The sequence below is a fragment of the Suncus etruscus genome, chromosome 15 (genome assembly GCF_024139225.1).
Source record: "Suncus etruscus isolate mSunEtr1 chromosome 15, mSunEtr1.pri.cur, whole genome shotgun sequence".
NCBI lineage: Eukaryota > Metazoa > Chordata > Mammalia > Eulipotyphla > Soricidae > Suncus > Suncus etruscus.
In genome coordinates, this window is record NC_064862.1 from 25,153,823 (window position 1) to 25,173,223 (window position 19,401).

The following is a 19,401-nucleotide window of genomic DNA, read 5'->3' on the forward strand; positions in this document are numbered from 1 at the left end:
GGGACATGATGTCATCAAGTCCCTGATCCTGCCACGGCTACAGCAGGAGGGTGAGCGGATCCAAGCTGTGTTTGATGGCCCAGTGCTCAGCCACATGAACCGCATAGGTGCTGAACACATGCAGAATCTGCTGCTGAAACATTGTTCCCCGGTCCTAGCCAAGATGCGACCGCCACCTGACAATCAGGACACCTTCCACACCAAGTTCGGAACCCTGGGAGCTGTCCTCTGCTCACATGTGGTGAAGGCACGGGCCTAGGCCACGCTGCAGGGCCAGAAAGTCCACAAGGCCACACTGACCATCACGCAGCTGCAGCCCACACTCACCCCCTCACAGGCCTTACAGTCTATCCTCACACTCCTGCTTTGCTTAAGGTGACTGGTTCTGTCCTGATGCCTATGCAGACCCTGGTGTCTTCACGATCCTCTGTCCCACCACAGCTATCCCCTCCTCCCACCAAGTTCCTGATCAAGTCGTCATCTTCCTCCACCAGCACCTCATCCACCCAGCAGGTCCTGTCCCTCAGCACCTCGGTGCCTGGCTCGAGCTCCACCACCATGTCCCGAATCACCACCACAGTCCCCAGCATGCAGCCCAGGGTCAAGCTGGTCTCCATTACTTTCAAAGCGCCCACAACCACCTTAGCCTCTGGGCCTGACAGTGTCCAGAAGTACATCGTGGTCTCATTCCCCCAACTGGCGAAAGCAAAGGTCGGCCCACCTCACACCTGTCTCCCCTGGGGGGTAGCAACCTCTGTGGGAAGAAGCAGGATGCAGGGGAGAAACCCCCAGTACACCTTGTGACCCCAAAGGACAATGGCTCTTAGACCCTGGGGGCCATCTTTCAGATTTCCGCCAAATGCACCTTGAAATGAGCTTAAGAGACAGATGGCAGAATTTCCTTCTTTTTTTTCGTTTTTTTTTTTGTTTTGTTTTTGGGCCACACCCAGCAGTGCTCAGGGGTTACTACTGGCTGTCTGCTCAGAAATAGCTCCTGGCAAGCATGGGGATTATATGAGACACCGGGATTCGAACCAACCACCTTAGATCCTGGGATCAGCTGCTTGCAGGGCAAATGCTGCTGTGCTATCTCTCCGGCCCCCAGAATTACTTTCTTTTAGACAAATACAGCTTGTTTCTCTGTATTAAAACGTTTGAGTTTTTAATACTAGCTCTTTCTGCTGTAAGGCCCTTGTTGTTGTTGTTGTTCTTAATTTGTGGGGTTTTTTTTGGATTTTTTTCTTCTATTCTTCTGAATTGTTATTTATAACCTCCAGAAGGATTCCTCCCTGCATTTTTTTCTTTCTCTTTCTTTTCTTGTTCTCAGAGAACCACGGAAATGGAATCATATTGTTCTTTCTCTTAACTTGAGGGGAAAAATAGATGGTACGAAGAACAACCAGTCATAAGAACATAGAGTGGAAATTAAAAAATTATCAGACTTAAGCAACAATTCCAGTCAACAACACCAGCATCAATACCCAATTGATTTGCAGCACCTGTAAATACCCAATCTACCACAAGCTATACACAAAGGAGACCTTTTACTCTAGCAGTTCATGGCACAAAGGTCAGAGGTTTGGGATACATGCTGGGAACAGAGGTGGAGGGAGGTCAACACTGGTAATGGAAATGGTCCTAATTCTTTGTCACTATTTACCTTAAATACGACTGTGAAAGACTTGTCATTCACTTTGATCATAATTAAAATTATTTAACAAAATCTTTAGACTTTTGTGTACTAGCTGTTTCTGCTGTTAGGCCCCCAGGTTCCTACCCTATTAAAATTATTTAACAAAATCTTTAGACTTTTGTGTACTGGCTGTTTCTGCAGTTAGGCCCCCAGGTTCCTACCCTATCTGTTCCCTATTGAAAACCAGGTCTTTTTGAAAACTCTAGTCTTATCACAGTTCTGTTAGGCCTCAGGCCTCAGGCAGCTCCTGGCAAGGGTGTGTAGAACTATTTGCTTTTCACCAAGGTACCCTTTGTCTGAGTTTCAGGGAAAGATGAAGAAACTTTGTGCCACGTACTAGTTGATATTCCCCAGCACAGAAGGGTTGAGAAGGGAGTGGCCGGCTGCCAGGAGGTCAGCTAGAAACTAGATCCCAATCCAGCCACATGCCTTCTCAAGTCAAGTTGAGGCTCAGCTTGGGTTTAGACCATGGGCCAGTCACAACAGAGACCTTGAGTAATGTGTGTTCTTAGCAAGAAGTGGAATGTAGGGGTCTGCTCTGAACAGCAAGGGAAGTTGCATCTTATGGCCCCAGGACCCACTCTTCCCCAATGTTGTGGAGATCTAAGGAGCAAGCATCAGGCAGCTGGTGGAGGGGTGTGTGGTGTCCTCATGCCTGTGCATTTGATTTACACTTGGCTCCAAGGAATCCCTGGATTAGCACTGCCTGTGAAGAGGAATTTATTTTCTCTCATCAACTCTCCACCCTAACCCAGGTCCTGGCCCCCACCCCCAGGGTCTCAGTTCATGCCTGAACAAAAAAATCTGTGTCAGAATGTTGTAGAACATGATCAGTGCACCTTGATGGAAGAGGATGACAAGAAAGAGGAGGTGGGGCGGGAGCGGGCTCGAAAAAGGCATGAAATAAGTATCAAGCTCCTGGACTAGCAGCTTCTCAAGCAAGGTTGAACTTCTGGGGGGCCTTCAAGTGGATGTTTCTGTGCCTAGAGATGGAGGTGTTCACAGCAGGTGGGAGCAGGTGAGGCTGGGGTAGGGGCTAGAAAGGAACCTCCATTTACAAAAGCCTGGGCACCTTCTGGCATTTAGAGAGGAGTCAGGGTGCAGAGGTATTTCCTGGGCCTTCTCTGTCCAGACCACATTTGTCTGAATGACCTTGAAGTTCCAGCAGCTATGGGACAATGAAGCAGACTCTGCTTCTCAGCACCCAGCACCCAGCCAGGTACTGGTCCTCTGGCTTGGTGACACCCAAATTCTGCTAGCAGACTTCACAATCATTAGGTTATCCATGAGGCTGAAGGGCTCTTCAATATTTGGGGTGCTTCAACCAATGGCAAGAGGCATTGTGCTGTTCTTGAGAATCATTCTTTCTGCACAACAAAAAAGAATAAACATGGGACCTAGAGTTCTACTACAGTGGCTAAGACATTTTTCTTACATGAGGCTAACTTGGGCTTAATTTCCGACATCCCCTATGGTCCCCCAAGCCTGCCAGCAGTAACTTCTGAGTCCAGAGCCAGAAACACCTGGCACTGCTGGGTATGTCCACTAAACCAAAACCAACACAAAAAAACAAAACCAACACACAAAACAAAAACCAAACAACAAAACCAACAAACAACCAAAATCAATCTTTAGTTGGCAATCTTATGTAGACATGGAGCTTATAAACTCCCATATGATCCAACTATACAACTCCTAGGAGTAAATTCAGAGTGCAGTGCCAGGAGTAACCTCAGAGCTCTGTTGAATGTGGACACAAAACCAAATCAAAGCTGTCCAGTGAACAAAGACATCTACTTTGCTGTCATTTATGTTTATAAATCCTTAACCATTGCAGACATTGAACGATTTAAACAGTGCCCAGTACTTGGATTGCCAGCACCAACTTTTCTACCTGACTCAGTGCTTGTGGCACAGGGGTAACTTTGGTTGAACCATTTTCAGACTCTGAATCGGTAGAGATGGTAGCTGGCTTATCAAGTTTCTTCCACTTGTGCCTCCCGGGACTAATTGAATTCCAGCTCTGCACTTGGAATACCTTCTGTGTTTTCTGCACGATCAAAGTGACTGGTGCTTCTCGAGGGGGAAAAGTCTAAAGTCAAAAGAAGCCGAAAAGCAAGATGGCTTGGGGGTAATTGAACACTATTTGGGTGAGTTCGATCAGAACCTGAGAAAAGCTGAAATAGAGTCTCTCATGGAAAAGAGGAAGGTGGAGTTTCTCTGGCCCATCTTTTGGGTCCACCACCAGAAAACACGCTATTTATTTGACCTCTTCTACAAGAAGAAAGCCATCAGCAGAAAGATGTAAAAGTTCTGCCCCCAAGAAGGCTATGGGGACAAAAATTTCATTGCCAAATGGAAGAAACAAGGCTATGAGAACCATGGGTCTGCATCCAGACTCATGACACCAACTTCAGCACCAAGAGCATTTGTCATGTTCCCAAGAGCAAGCTTGAAGTGGGCCAAACCATCGAGTGCAAGCACTGTGGCTGCTGGGGCTGCTCTTTTTGAGATCCCCCCACCAATCCTAACCCCATCTCCCTGGACTTGAAGTTGGCCTTTTCTTGGATGATTTCCTTAGCACCAGAGATAGCTGGTGTTTAATACTGGAAGCTGCATCTAGTCTAGATGGCATCAAGAATCTGCTGTAGCTTCTCCTCTTCAAATTGCCCCTCAAGGCTTGGGATTTGAGCCTTGGCCTCCTCAGCTGTTTCTGGGCAAAGGTTGGCTAAACATGCCAGCTCAAATTTATGAAGCCTTTTCTGTAGAAATAACCTACGAATACTGGCAATGTTCTCTCTATTTTTGAAATGACTGAAATGGTCTGTATAGGTGAAAGTTTTTAGAAGACCTCAGGAAGTTCTTGTTCAACCTCAGCACTCTCCATCTGCTGCTTCCAATGCTCCAAAAGCATCTGAACTTCTGAATTGAGAAGAGTCTCAGCTGTTTCAAACTCTTTGGAAAAGATGAGCTGGGAAGTATCTTCTACATAGCCAGCACCGCCAGCTGCCATTGTAAGGCCAGGGCAAGCAGAACGCCTTCACGTTCCTTCTGAAGCACCAGAGCAGGGGTTCCAAACAGTCATGGTGATTCTGCAGAAAACAGATGGAAGGAAGCCCAAGAGCAATGCTGGGATTAAATAGGTCTTAGGAGCAGGAAGTGGGTATTCTCTGTGGAATTCACCCACCCACTCTTGAACACAGCCTCCAAGGGCAGAGCCAGGAATTCACACCTGAGCACTGCCAGGTGTGATCCCCAAACAAAAAGGTGGCAAGTGCCAGAGATGGTGCTGTAACGCCCAACCCAACTAGAGCTGCCTTGAAAGCAAGGACTCCTCCCTAGTGGGGATCCCATGCCAGAGCCAGCATGACCTGGTCTCCAATGCCTGGCAGGCCCTTCCCCAGCCTAGCTACCACCTCAGTTCCTCCATGAGACTCCCTATCATGGGAACCCGGTTTGACTCTGGAGGTTCTAGTGAAGTTCTCAATTCTCCCCTACAGTTGGCACTCCTAAGTGATGACCAGTGTCTTAGATGGAAGGTCAGGTGCATTGAGACCCTAGGTCAAGAGCCAACCTGGGCTTGTGAAAGAAGCAAAGTCCTCTCAATGCCAGGATGTCCCAAGAAGTTGTTCAACTGGAGCCTTTGGGCTCAGAGGGGAGAAAGGATTGCTCCTCCACTGGTCTTTAGGAATTGAATCTCCAAGGGTGCTGCCAGGCTCCCTGGAATTTTCTGATCCCCAAAAGGTTCTTTTACTGTGTTTGTTCCTCCATGAACCGGGGGAGGGGGCTATCAGGATGTCATAGGCGGTAGGTAGAGCACTTCCCTTTCCCACGGCCAACCTGGATTGGACCCCTGGCTTCCCATATGATTCTCCCAGTTTGTCAGGAGGGATTTCTGAGCACAGAGCCAAAAGGAACCTCTGAGCCCTGGGGGTGACACACACACAAAAAACCTGAGTAATCTCTTGATCCTTGAAGATTTTCTGAGACCTTTCTGCATGGGAGAAAAACACTCTTGAAAGGGTCTTAAATAGCAAGTGCTCAGAGAGGAACTTCAGGAACAGCTTGGTGTTTTTCTCAGGGCCCCTGCTGAACTCTGAGATCCAGGACAGACACAAAACACATTGCCACTTGGTTTTTTCTCTACCACGACCACCATTAAGAATCTAAACACGTGGGACTGAACAGATAGCATGGAGATAGGATTTTTGACTTGCATGCAGGAAGACTGTGGTTCAAACCCCAGCATCTGATATGGTCCCCTGATCTTACCCAAAGAGATTTCTGAGCATAGAGCCAGGAGTAACTTTTTAGTGGCACCAGGTGTGACTCTCTCTCTCTCTCACACACACACACACACACACACACACACACACACACACACACACACACACAAAGTAATCTAGAAAGGTGTCTTTGGAAGATCTCAAATCCCAATCTAGGCACTTAAACCTAGAGTTCAAAACAGCTGCAGATCCTCACATTAGCGCTTTGCTCCAAGTAAGATGGCACATTGATGGAGCATTCCTGGAACGTGTTTCTGCACAATTGAGGTGGCTGGTGCTTCTCAAGGGGGAAATGCCTAAAGTCAAAAGAAGCATAAAACCACCCCTAGTTTGCTGGGTGGTAATTGAATCCAATTTGGGTGAGTTGGATCAGAAGATGAGTAAAACTGAAACAGTGTTTTGAGGGAAAGAGGACGGTGGGGTCTCTCTGGCCCATCTTTTTGGTCAACCACCCAGAAAACACACTTTGTATTCGACCTCTTCTACAAGCAGAAAGCCATCAGCAGAGAGATGTACAAATTCTGCATCCAAGAAGGCTATGTGGAGAAGAACCTCATTGCTAAATGGAAGAAACAAGGCTACAAGAACCTCTGCTGCCTCTGCAACATCCAGACCCATGACACCAACTTCGGCACCAACTACATTTGCCATGTCCCCATGAGCAAGCTGAAAGTGAATAGAACCATTGAGTGCAAGCACTGTGACTGCTGGGGCGGTTCTAGCTGAGACACCCCCCACCGTATCCCTATCTCCTTGGACTTGAACTTGGCCTGTTCTGCAGATACCTCTCAGTGCTACTCCCAAAGCAGGGGCAATGGCTTCTACTGGGGAGGCCTCAGAATTTCCCATGTGGTTGTAGCAATAAACCTGATAAACCCATCCAAAAGAAGCTCATCACTACCCAGACTGGCACTCTCTGTGTATCAGTTGTTCAAGATGATCTTTTTCTAATTTTTAACCACCATATATTTCTGGGGTCTAAGAAATTCATGATGGTATGATCCTGGAGCTTTACTACTCAAAGCACAATTTCTCCCCCACCCCTGGCCTGTCCCTTTCTTTGCACCCTTATTTCCCTCTCCCCACTCTGGTATATCACCTGCCTTTTCTTTGTTTGGGGGCCACACATGGTGATGTGCAGGGTTTACTCCTGTCTATGAACTCAGAGATCGCTCCTGGCTTGGGGGACAATATGAGACGCTGAGGGAATTAGAGAAAAATACAGACGTACCAAACACCTGAGACCAAGTCTCAAGTTCCCCACAGCTATAATTTTGCAGGGGCTGAAGGCGTATGTCAACCTACCACCCCCCATCAAATTATCCCGGGTTGGGATGGGGAGGTCTTGTACTGTAGCTACAAGACATGGACTCTGGAGAATCTGCAACTGCCCAATCCCCCTAATCACAGACAAGACAATTCAACTCTTTTTTTTTTTTTTTGGTTTTTGGGCCACACCCGGTGATGCTCAGGGTTTACTCCTGGCTATGCGCTCAGAAGTCGCTCCTGGCTTGGGGGACCATATGAGATGCCGGGGGATCGAACCGCGGTTCGTCCTAGGCTAGCGCAGGTAAGGCAGGCACCTTACCTTTAGCGCCACCGCCCGGCGCCGACAATTCAACTCTTAACCCCTCCCTGAGGGGAATTATACCCCTCAGCCTCACAAGGGTGTGGAAGTTGGGCCAGTTCTTGACTTTGGAAAGATATGGGAAGTAAGGGCCACTCTGTGGTAAAAGATCTTACACTACTACTCACCAATTTCCCTTCCATGGCCTTGGTTAACACCTCCATGGGGGAACCACCTCCCCACATGAATCAGGCCTCGAGGATTATACGGTGGCATAACATTTTTTCTAGAGCAGTGAATCAGAAAGGAATGTCTTAGAAACTGAAGATGAAGAGACTGAGCTGCCTTGACATGCCTTGACATGCTCCCTTTCTCTTTCTTCTCCTCTTCTTCAGATGCAGTTCTAGGAGTTTGTGCAGGGGTGCTAAAACCTAGCAATCTGACCTTAAGCTACTTTATAATAGTGCCTTCTCCCCAACTGAAATCAAGAAAAATTTTCTAAAATATTGAAATTCACAAGAGAACTAGAAAGCCCTGTTTCCCCCTTCTTCTAAAATGAAACCTCCCAGGGCCAGAGAGAGAGCATAGCTGTAGGGCGTAGTTTCCCAAACTCAGCACCATTTGGGGAATAAGAAAGTAAAGAAATTCAGAAAGAAAGGTCTCGTGTGTGTGTGAGTGAGTGTGTGTGTGTGTGTGTGTGTGTGTGGTAACTCTACAGGTGCTTAAGAGGTAGTTGTAGGGTGTTCCTTGCTTCAAGTAGCCTCATCCCCCCATTCTGCCTAGGTAACTTGACCTTACTGTAAGACCCCGCCCATTCCTGGAAGGGGTCTTGGAAAAGGTAGATAAGGCTTTGACCAGAGGGGATTAGGGCCTTTTTGGAGGTCAAAGGGAAGATGGCTGACAGGAGTTAAGATGCAGGGCGTGCTAAGAAAGGCTGAATGCTTAAAAGGTTATGTTATAGGCCACACATATGGTGGATGTTTCCTGAAGCCTGCCCCTGAGTGAGTTCAATACTGGTTGCTTTCCTGGACCCCAGACCCGCCGGTTGATGGGGGATGAAGCCACATGGCCATAGCCTAAGGATAAAGGCCTCCATCCTTCTCCGTCCAGCAACCATCATTAATTATTATTTAATTGCATAGTAATTATTTAATTTTACAATTATTATTATTATCATTATTATTGTTAGTATTATTTTTGTTTTGGGGCATAACATTTTTTCTAGAGCAGTGAATCAGAAAGGAAAGTCTTAGAAACTGAAGATGAAGAGACTGAGCTGCCTTGACATGCCTGGACATGCTCCCTTTCGCTCTCTTCTCCTCTTCTTCAGATGCAATTCTAGGAGTTCGTGCAGGGGTGCTAAAACCTAGAAATCTGACCTTAAGCTACTTTATAATAGTGCCTTCTCCCCATCTAATATCAAGAAAAATTTTCTAAAATACTGAAATTCACAAGAGAACTAGAAAGCCCAGTTTCCCCCTTCTTCTAAAATGAAACCTCCCAGGGCCAGAGAGAGAGCATAGCTGTAGGGCATAGTTTCCCAAACTCAGCACCATTTGGGGAATAAGAAAGTAAAGAAATTCAGAAAGAAAGGTCTCGTGTGTGTGTGTGTGTGTGTGTGTGTGTGTGTGTGTGTGTGTGTATGGTAACTCTATAGGAGCTTAAGAGGTATTTGTAAGGTTTTCCTTGCTTCAAGTAGTATTGTACTTTATTATTATTGAAGCCTCATCCCCCCATTCTTCCTAGGTAACTTGACCTTACCTGCAAGACCCCGCCCATTCCTGGAAGGGGTCTTGGAAAAGGTAGATAGGGCTTTGACCATAAGGGATTAGGGCCTTTTTGGAGGTCAAAGTGCAGATGGCTGACAGGAGTTATGATGCAGGGCGAGCTATGAATACCTGAATGCTTAAAAGGTTATGTTATAGGCCACATATGTGGTGGATGTTTCCTGAAGCCTGCCCGTGAGTGAGTTCAATACTGGTTGCTTTCCTGGACCCCAGACCCGCCAGTTGATGGGGGATGAAACCACGTGCCATGGCCGAAGGATAAAGGCCTCCATCTTTCTCCATCCAGCAACCATCGTTAATTATTATTTAATTGTATAGTAATTACTTAATTCTACAATTATTATTATTATTATTATTATTATTATTATTATATTTGTTTCGGGGTTACACCTGGTAGAGCTCAAGGGCTACTCCTGGCTCTGTACTCAGAAATTGCTCCAAGCTCAGGGAACTAGATGGGATACTGGAATCAAACTAGAGTCAGGGGTTGACCACATGCAAAGCAAAAGCCTTACCACTGTGCTATTTCTCTGGCACCTTGTACTGCCTTTAATTAAAGTTCTACACCCCAACCTACAATCCTATCATGGGCCAGTCTACAATTTTGTTCTTCCTCTCATTTCAGAACTAGTTACCAGTGACAGGTAGAGGTCATAAATGCCTTTTTTTAATTGGGTAGGTCTGAATGGACACATCACCAAAGAGGACTTTACAGGACGTCAACAAGCATTGAGGTGAAGGGAAATATCACAACTTTCTGGGAATGGTCCCCACTTGTTGGTTTACTGGTCTCACCCTATTCAATATTCATGCTCCAGCCTAGTTCCCAGAGACTGGACCCAGTGTTGGGTTACTTGTGTCAGCCTAGTCAATATTCATGCTCCGCCCCAGGGTGTGACCTGGAGATGGGACGATCGGACTATCCCCTACTTGGAATTCTGGTGACACCCTAGGGTGGGGCCTGTTTGCCAATAAAAGCAGGAGTCTGAAGAAGGCTGAGTCTATACTTCAGCCTTCCTCCACTGAGCTGCCATTCTTCTTAGGAGCAGAAAGCTTGGATGGTTGAATTCCTGAGTTGAGTGCTAAATTTGCTTAACCTCTTGTCCATTTTCACTGTGTGGATTATTTCCTGCCTCAACGTTTGCTTCCAGACCTGGGTCTAACCGGATCTGCATTTTGGAGCCTGACGCTTGGCTGCTCACCTTCAATTTGGAGTATTGAGAGGACGAAAGACATCCTAAAATGGCAAACCACACCATGAAGGATGCTCGCAGCATTCATGGCACCAACCCTCAGTATCTGGTGGAGAAGATCATTCGAATTCGAATCTATGAGTCCAGGTACTGGAAAGAAGAGTTTTTTGGGCTGACAGCTGAACAGGTAGTTGATAAAGCTACGGAGTTAAGGTTTGTGGGTGGCATGTCTGGTGGCCACATCAAACCAGCTCCTTTCCTTTGCTTGACTCTGAAGATGCTACAACTCCAACCCGAGAAGGAAATCATTGTGGAGTGTGGGTGACCGAGCACCCCACATGATCAAAGGAACTCTGAATGAATTTTCCACCGCCTGCCTGATCTAAGCCATGAGGTTTGCATAGCCCCGAACCAACAGAAAACTCTGCAAATAAATTTAGCTCAGCACAAAGAATCTGGCTTAACCAGATTCCTTAACCTTTCCATGGAACCTGGTTTTGTGCCTGCTCTCAAGCAGATATGTTTTTGTAAATTATGATCCTTATTGCTTGCACAAAAGAAAGATTTAAATGGAAAATAGGCTAAACAAAACATTGTATTTGCGTAAATATCAATTAGCTATTTGTTTAAAAATTTGCTTCCCCTCCCCTCATCCTGCCAGGTTCCTCCTTATCCTTCTCGCCATCAAAATTTGTTTATGCTCCCATTGGTTAAAATTGTTGTACTTGTACAAATCTGATTGGTTTATGTTTCAATCCTATGTTACTAATCCTCCCACTGGAGCAGGGCATAAAAACCCTGCTCTCCCCTCAATAAAGCCTCTCGACTGGCAATGTCACCCTGAGCATTTTACTAACTTCTACAGCTTAATTTTTTAGGTGTTCACAAAAGAGCTTAACACTCGCGAATTATTTGTAGTTGCCTTTTGCCTTCTGTCCTGGTTGAGAGAAAGCTGCTAGCCGGGATTCTCTCCCAGTAAAGGGCAGGAGCAAAGGCAGTTACAGATGGCGCCCCCGTGAGTGTTTCGGTCCTGCGTGTTCATTCGGTCGGCTGGAGGCGGCGAGTCCAGAGCTTGCTCATTAAGATGTCGGGTAAGCCCCCATCAGGGGTGACGCAGCGTAGTAGTTAGCCTTCTTTGTGTGCACACTTTCAATTTTTGCCGACCTCATCGTCCCGCAATTGGCCTTTCGGACTCCTGTGCCTTTTTTTACTATGGGTAACCCCTTAAGCACAGAAGCCAAATTCATTGCTGATATTCAGTCTGAGTTAAAAGCCAGGCGCATAGAAGTCTCCAAACAAAATCTCTATAAATTTTTTTGCCCTCGCTCATGATGTTTTCCCTTGGTTTCTTGTAACCGCACCTCACACAGCTTATCTGCAAGGCAACCTTTCCGTCCCTTAGGGAACGGCTACAAAGGCTTTCCCCTGCTTGTTTGGCTGCTGCCCTCCAGGCTTAAAGAGCCACGCCTAAAAGTGCACAAGCCACCGTTCTGCTGGCTCAAACAGTGCAAGGCCCCCAGGAGCCCTACAATAAATTCATTAGCAAACTCCTGGAAAAGGTAGAAAGGATTATGGGCTCTGCAGATTATAATAATCCCCTTTCAAGCAGCTTGCTTACGAAAATGCTAATGAAACCTGCAAAAATATTTTAAGAGACAACCTCCAAAGAAAAATCTTAAGGGGCTGGAAAGATAGCCTGCAGGCAACCTCCTGGTCTTAAAAGTTCTTGTTTTAAATATCAAAACCTCAGATCAGCATTAACATAAAGAAGAAGTCCTAGCCCCACTCTAGTAAAAAGCCATATACCCCCAACTCACTCAAGGTCTAATTTTCTTTAACATCCTAATAAACTAGCCAACACTCCCCCATTCCTTAGGGTATATAATAAGCCCTTTAATCTATGCATAGTTAGTGTTTGTAGCACAAAGTGGCGGTGGTAGAATTTTGTTGCGTCCCATAAAATGCCTCAAATGTAAAGTTTGTGAATTAAATTCTGTGGCATAAGTGTGCCTTTTCTAAAAGCATTTGTGTAATTAAGTTTTGTGCATTGGGTGTTGTGAAGCAATTATTAAAACATTGGAAATTAAAAAACCTTCTAAATTCATGTCTGTGAGGGTTAAAAAAAAAAGAAAGAGAAACCTTTTGGTGTTTTAAAAATTTATACATAAGGGCCCGGAGAGATAGCACAGTGGCATTTGCCTTGCAAGCAGCCGATCCAGGACCAAAGGTGGTTGGTTCGAATCCCAGTGTCCCATATGGTCCCCTGTGCCTGCCAGGAGCTATTTCTGAGCAAACAGCCAGGAGTAACCCCTGAGCACTGCCGGGTGTGACCCCCCCCAAAAAAAAAAGAAGAAAAAGAAAAACTTTTGGTGTTTTAAAAATTTAATCGTACACACAGGTATTAAAATCTGAGTATTTTTATATTTCTATTAGAAAATTTATTTTGATTCTTAAGGTATTTAAAAAAATAAGGTGAAAATGATGTACTTAACCTTCTTAATTTGGTATATAATTTTTTACAAATTATTCACTTAAAGTCTTCAAAGTAAAAACAGTTGTTAAAAATTTTAACACAGGGGCTGGGCGGTGGCACTAAAGGTAAGGTGCCTGCCTTGCCTGCGCTAGCCTTGGACGGACCACGGTTCGATCCCCCGGTGTCCCATATGGTCCCCCAAGCCAGGAGCAACTTCTGAGCACATAGCCAGGAGTAACCCCTGAGCATTACCGGGTGTGGCCCAAAAATCAAAAAAAAATTTTTTTAACACTTTATTGCAGCTGCCTCACTGTTTTCCTGTTAAACTAATTTAAAGAAAACCTGTTCCTTTACAGCAAATGATATCATACTTCAGAGTGCAAACTCCTTCTACAGTGCTCACTAAGCAATTTACTTAACAAAATTTTAACTGCTAACATTTTACTTCATGTTTTCAACTTTAAATTACAATTGTTTAAAAAGTGTTTTGTGTTAAAGCTAAACCTTAAAATTTATTTTCAGCAGTTTTACTCCAGCTACGCTAACAATTTTTTTACAAACATGCTGGCTAAATATTTAAAAGCGCTTGTTAATTTTTCTAATGCAAGTTTTGAATGAATCCTCTTGTCTGTTCGTGTGTGTGTTGAGTGAAAGTGGCCACAATGTTGTGTTTCGTGTTGTTTGTTCTGTCTGTTTATTTGTTATTTTTGCATTTCATGATAAATACAATTTTTAAAGCCTTATCCATTTTTGAAATTTCAAGTAATATTTTTTAACCTGGCTTAGTCTGGTCATCTAACAAACTGTAAAATCCTGCTAGAAATCCTGCTAAGCTAGCTTTGTCCTATCAGCATGGCAGAAAGAGTGGGGGATGGTAAACCCCAAATTTCTCAAATGGCCATCAGGGATAACTTTTCCCTGGATAATTTCTGGACTTTGCAATCCCCAGCTTTCCTGATATGTGTAAGTTAAGGCCTATAAAATATGAATTTGTAGCTAAAAAATAGCATCTAGCTTTAAAATATAACTAAAAAGTTTTAAAAAAAATCATTTAGGTTCAGTCTAATAGTTTTTGAACAATTGGCAATTGTTAATTATAAAATTTTTTTGAATGCTGAAGTCTAACAAAAGTCAGAACGCATTCCCGTGGCATTCAAAAATAACCATTTTGCCTCCTGCCAAACAGTTTCCTTAAGAACCTGTCACCCCTCCTGCTAGCCCACCATTCCTGCCGGACCTGTTTCTGACTGACTCTGCCTAAGGGGAATGCTGAATGATACTCTGCCTGGCAGCCCTTCTATAAACCTTCAGCATGCCCACTGCTACCAACAAACCTGCTGACCTCCACTGGGGAGCTGAGACTCATCAAGGCATACCTTTAACACAGGTCATGGGCGTGGAACCTTGCTTACTCGAAACATATATGCGCCCCCTCTGTACAACTATCAGATATTTGCAATCAAACCATTGTGGTTAACAGCACTTCCATCTTCATTGAAGCCCCCAACTCCAGTGAACATTCTCCCCATATTGCTACTGAAATGTTTCTTGCTTATCATAACTATTAGCTTTGTTAATGCCTAGATTAACCATCAAACCTGTTGGTCCAGTTTCCACCTCGAACCTCATCCTGCAGATGGTCAACGCCTCCACCATCACCGACCCTGCCTGCTTTGGCGACCCCCTGCCTGTCTCTGACCCCTTTGCTCTGCAATCCAGCCCCAAGCCTCACTTCGGCATCACCTTGAAACAGGTGGTGGGACTTGGACTTTGCCTTTTGGTACCCAATATAATTCCCCCTAAAATTGTAATCAAATTCTTGTCGTTGATTTCTCCTTTCAGTTCATGATTGCCCCCAATTTAACGTTTTTTGCCTGTTTCACTGGTTTATCTCCCCCATTGTTTTACATTTGTTTCTTTACTCCTAGTACCACTGTGTTTTGGTTGTTTTAATGCCTAAATTGACTGTTAGATCAAAAATTGACTTATTACCTCTTAAATATAACCTTGTGTCTCTCTCCCGCTGCAGTATAAAATCACACACTGCCTTCACCCCTGGGTGTTATTGGTGTGAGCACAAAAATTTATTCATTGGTTCATACTCTAGAATCTGCTAATGCCTTATAACTGTTGCAAAAAATGTTTACAAACTTAAATAAGTTTACACTACTGTTGATTTCCTAGCAAAGAGTGCAGAATAACTGCCATGGTTTAAAATTGACATTGTTTTTTTGAGGGGGGGGGAATTTGTGTCATCCTTAGAGTAAAATGTTGCTTTTTAAAATAAATTCGGCTTAGCTAGAGATAGCATTCAACGCATAGAGGATAATTTAGTAAATAGACAAGAAGAAATAGATCTAAGTGAGAGCTGGTACAAAAATTGATTTTCTACCACTCCATGGATAACAACAGTGCTCCCAGCCTTTTTGGGACCCTTCATTGGCTTTATGTTGCTAGTTTCCTTTGGTCCTTGGGCTTTTCGCAAACTCACCACCTTCGTAAAGAATCAAGTGGATGAAGCAACTAGAAAGGACTCAAAGGTTCTGTACCAACAACTATGCACCTCAGAAGACCAGATGACGCCTAACATCTCCCCTCCTGCCAACTCTCCACCACTTAAGTTTGAAGTCATCAAGGAGCTGGTGCATAGACCTCAATCTGTGCGCTCGCGCCTTGCCAAGCTTTGGAAATGACTGACTCAAGGGTAGCAGATGCGGTGACTGGAAGCCCCACACCTCTTCACCCAGTGTGGCCAGTCCACCGAGGCACGTCTGTCCCTTCCATATTGTATACTAAACAGGGGGAGATGTGGGTGACCGAGCACCCCACATGATCAAAGAACTCTGAAAAAATTTTCCACCGCCTGCCTGATCTAAGCCATGAGGTTTGCATAGCCCCGAACCAACAGAAAACTCTGCAAATAAATTTAGCTCAGCACAAAGAATCTGGCTTAACCAGATTCCTTAACCTTTCCATGGAACCTGGTTTTGTGCCTGCTCTCAAGCAGATATGTTTTTGTAAATTATGATCCTTATTGCTTGCACAAAAGAAAGATTTAAATGGAAAATAGGCTAAACAAAAAATTGTATTTGCATAAATATCAATTAGCTATTTGTTTAAAAATTTGCTTCCCCTCCCCTCATCCTGCCAGGTTCCTCCTTATCCTTCTCGCCATCAAAATGTGTTTATGCTCCCATTGGTTAAAATTGTTGTACTTGTACAAATCTGATTGGTTTATGTTTCAATCCTATGTTACAAATCGTCCCACTGGAGCAGGGCATAAAAACCCTGCTCTCCCCTCAATAAAGCCTCTCGACTGGCAATGTCACCCTGAGCGTTTTACTAACTTCTACAGCTTAATATTTTAGGTGTTCACAAAAGAGCTTAACACTCGCGAATTATTTGTAGTTGCCTTTTGCCTTCTGTCCTGGTTGAGAGAAAGCTGCTGGCCGGGATTCTCTCCCAGTAAAGGACAGGAGCAAAGGCAGTTACAGTGGAGTTTATACAAAATGAAGACTTCAAGTATGTCCGCCTGTTGGGTGCACTTTACCTCAGGCTGACAGGCACTGCCCTGGATTGTTACAAGTACTTGGAGCCTCTGTACAATGACTACAGAAAAATCAAGAGGCAGAACCGTAATGGGGAGTTGGAACTGATGCATGTCGATGAGTTTATTGATGAGTTGCTCCACAGTGAGAGGGTTTGTGATGTTCTTCTGCCACATCTCCAGAAACGTTCTTTAGTAGAAGTAGCTGAGCAGTTGGAGCCTCGGGTTAGTGCTCTTGAAGACATGGATGATTAGAGTCCAGTGAAGAGGAAGAACATGAGAAGTTGGAAAGAGCTCGATCACCTGATCACTGCCAGAGAAGCTCCCAAGACTTAGGCCAGCCCAGGCATTCTCCCACACTATGCTATAAAAGTCGGAGCAGATCACCTCCTAGATGGAGTCTCTCTCCAAAGAGGAGTCCCTCCCCTCAACGAACAAGACGTGGCAGCAAGAATTCAAGGCATCACCCTAGCAGATCCCGACAGAGATGCCTTAGACCTCTCTCCATGTCCCCAGGTCATCATTGTATCCACATCGAAACCACTCAAAGGCTCCTGAAAGATCCAAGAAAAGCCACAAGAAGAGTGGAAGATGGAATGAATAACGAATTTATTTTGGTTTGAGTCCAAATGACTTATGAAGTTAAGGCATTGTTCTAGAGGGAAGAACTAAGAACTATTCCTGCAGCTACATTTTTTACCAAGTTTTTCACTTGTTTTCTTGAAATGACAGAGGTATTGAGGTTATTATTTTGTGGATTTTTAGATACCACACACCAATGATCACAGTTTATTAATAGCTCTACACTCAGCGATCACGCCTGGCTGAGATTAGGGGACCAATGTGATGCCAGGAATTGAACCTTGGCTTGCATCATGCAAAGAAAGATGACGCTGTATCCCTCTGGTCCGTGGTGCTCATGTATTTTTTGTTTGTTTTTTATTTTTTTATTTGTTTATTTATTTTGGTTTTTGAGTCACACCCGGACACTCTCAGGGGTGACTCCTGAATCTATGCTCAGAAACTGTACTGGCAGTCTTGGGTGGGGGGGAAACTCAGCGCCATAGGGGAATAAGACAGTAAAAAATTCAGCAAGAAAGGTCTGCAGTATATGTATGTGTGTGTGTGTGTGTGTGTGTGTGTGTGTGTGTGTGTGGTAACTCTACAGGTGTTTAAGAGGTAGTTGTAGGGTGTTCCTTCCTTCAAGAAGTATTGTACTTCATTATTATTGAAGCCTCATCCCCCATTCTGCCAAGGTAACTTGACCTTACTGCAAGACCACGCCTATTCCTGGAAGGGGTCTTGGAAAAGGTAAATAAGGCTTTGACAAGAGGGGATTAGGGCCTTTTTGGAGGTCAAAGGGCAGATGCCTGAGAGCAGTTAAGATGCAGGAAGAGTTTAGAATGGCTGAATGCATAAAAGGTTATGATATAGGCCACACATGTGGTGGATGTTTCTTGAAGCCTGCCCGGGAGTGAGTTCAATACTCGTTACATTCATGAACCCCAGACCCGCCGGTTGATGGGGGATGAAGCCACGTGGCCATGGCCTAAGAATAAAGGCCTCCATCCTTCTCCATCCAGCAACCATCGTTAATTATTATTTAATTAGATAGTCATTATTTAATTCTACAATAATTATTATTATTATTTTTTGTTTCGGGGTTACACCTGGTGGAGCTCAAGGGCTACTCCTGGCTCTGCACTCAGAAATTGCTCCAAGCTCAGGGAACTATATGGGATACTGGAATCAAATTAGAGTCAGGGGTTGACCATATGCAAAGCAAAAGCCTTACCACTGTGTTATTCCTCTGGCACCTTGTACTGCCTTTAATTAGAGTTCTACACCCAAACCTACAATCCTATCATGGGCCAGTCTACAATTTTGTTCTTCCTCTCATTTCAGAAGTATTTACCAGTGACAGGTAGAGGTCATAAATGCTTTTTTTTAATTGGTAGGTCTGAATGAATACGTCTCCAAAGAGGATTTTCCAGAAAGTCAACAAGTATTGAGGTGAAGGGAAATATCACAACTTTCTGGGAATTGTCCCCACTTGTTGGTTTACTGGTCTCACCCTATTCAATATTCATGCTGCACCCTAGTTCCCAGAGACTGGACCCAGTGTTGGGTTACTTGTGTCAGCCTAGTCAATATTCATGCTCCGCCCCAGGGTGTGACCTGGAGAAGGGACGATTGGACTATATCCTGCTTGGATCTCTGGTGACACCCTAGGGTGGGGCCTGTTTGTCAATAAAAGCAGGGGTCTGAAGAAGGCTGAGTCTATACTTCAGCCTTCCTCCACTGAGCTGCCATTCTTCTTAGGAGCAGAAAGCTTGGATGGTTGAATTCCTGAGTTGAGTGCTAAATTTCCTTAACCTCTTGTCCATTTTCACTGTGCGGATTATTTCCTGCCTCAACGTTTGCTTCCAGACCTGGGTCTAACCGGATCTGCGTTTTGGAGCCTGAGGCTTGGCTGCACACCTTCAAGTTGAAGTATTGAGAGGACGAAAGACATCCTAAAATGGCAAACCACACCATGAAGGATGCTCGCAGCATTGAAGGCACCAAGCCTCAGTACCTGGTGGAGAACGGCCATGCTCCTCCCACCAGAGTTGGAACTGGTACATGTCGATGAGTTTATTGACCAGAAGATCCTTCGAGTGCGAATCTATGAGTCCAGGTACTGGAAAGAAGAGTGCTTTGGGTTGACAGCTGAACAGGTAGATGATAAAACCAGGGAGTTAAGGCTTGTAGGTGGCATGTCTGGTGGCCACATCAAACCAGCTCCTTTCCTTTGCTTGACTCTGAAGATGCTACTGCGGGAGAGGGCCGAGTCCTAGCAGCTAGACGTGGAG

General features: G+C 44.8%; 2 protein-coding genes and 4 pseudogenes across 2 annotated transcripts in view; 4 read left to right on the forward strand and 2 right to left on the reverse strand.

Annotated features, from left to right (window-relative positions):
* Positions 1-2,620, forward strand: part of LOC126031300 (transcription initiation factor TFIID subunit 6-like) — a 174,270-nt gene extending 171,650 nt beyond the window's left edge. The window contains 2 exon segments of the mRNA XM_049789592.1: positions 492-711; positions 2,507-2,620. Coding sequence (XP_049645549.1) covers positions 492-711; positions 2,507-2,620 — 334 coding nt within the window.
* The window catches only part of LOC126029762 (pre-mRNA-splicing factor 38A-like), a 248,947-nt pseudogene that overhangs the window by 180,448 nt on the left and 49,098 nt on the right, over positions 1-19,401 (reverse strand).
* On the forward strand, positions 394-4,204 carry LOC126031327 (protein BUD31 homolog; annotated as a pseudogene).
* On the reverse strand, positions 4,294-4,706 carry LOC126030668 (DNA-directed RNA polymerase II subunit RPB4-like; annotated as a pseudogene).
* LOC126031328 (protein BUD31 homolog) lies at positions 6,272-6,705 on the forward strand (annotated as a pseudogene).
* On the forward strand, positions 10,576-17,150 carry LOC126030634 (pre-mRNA-splicing factor 38A-like). The gene is given in 4 exon segments (XM_049788858.1): positions 10,576-10,843; positions 16,494-16,796; positions 16,799-17,068; positions 17,071-17,150. Coding segments are annotated over 4 exon segments (921 nt in total).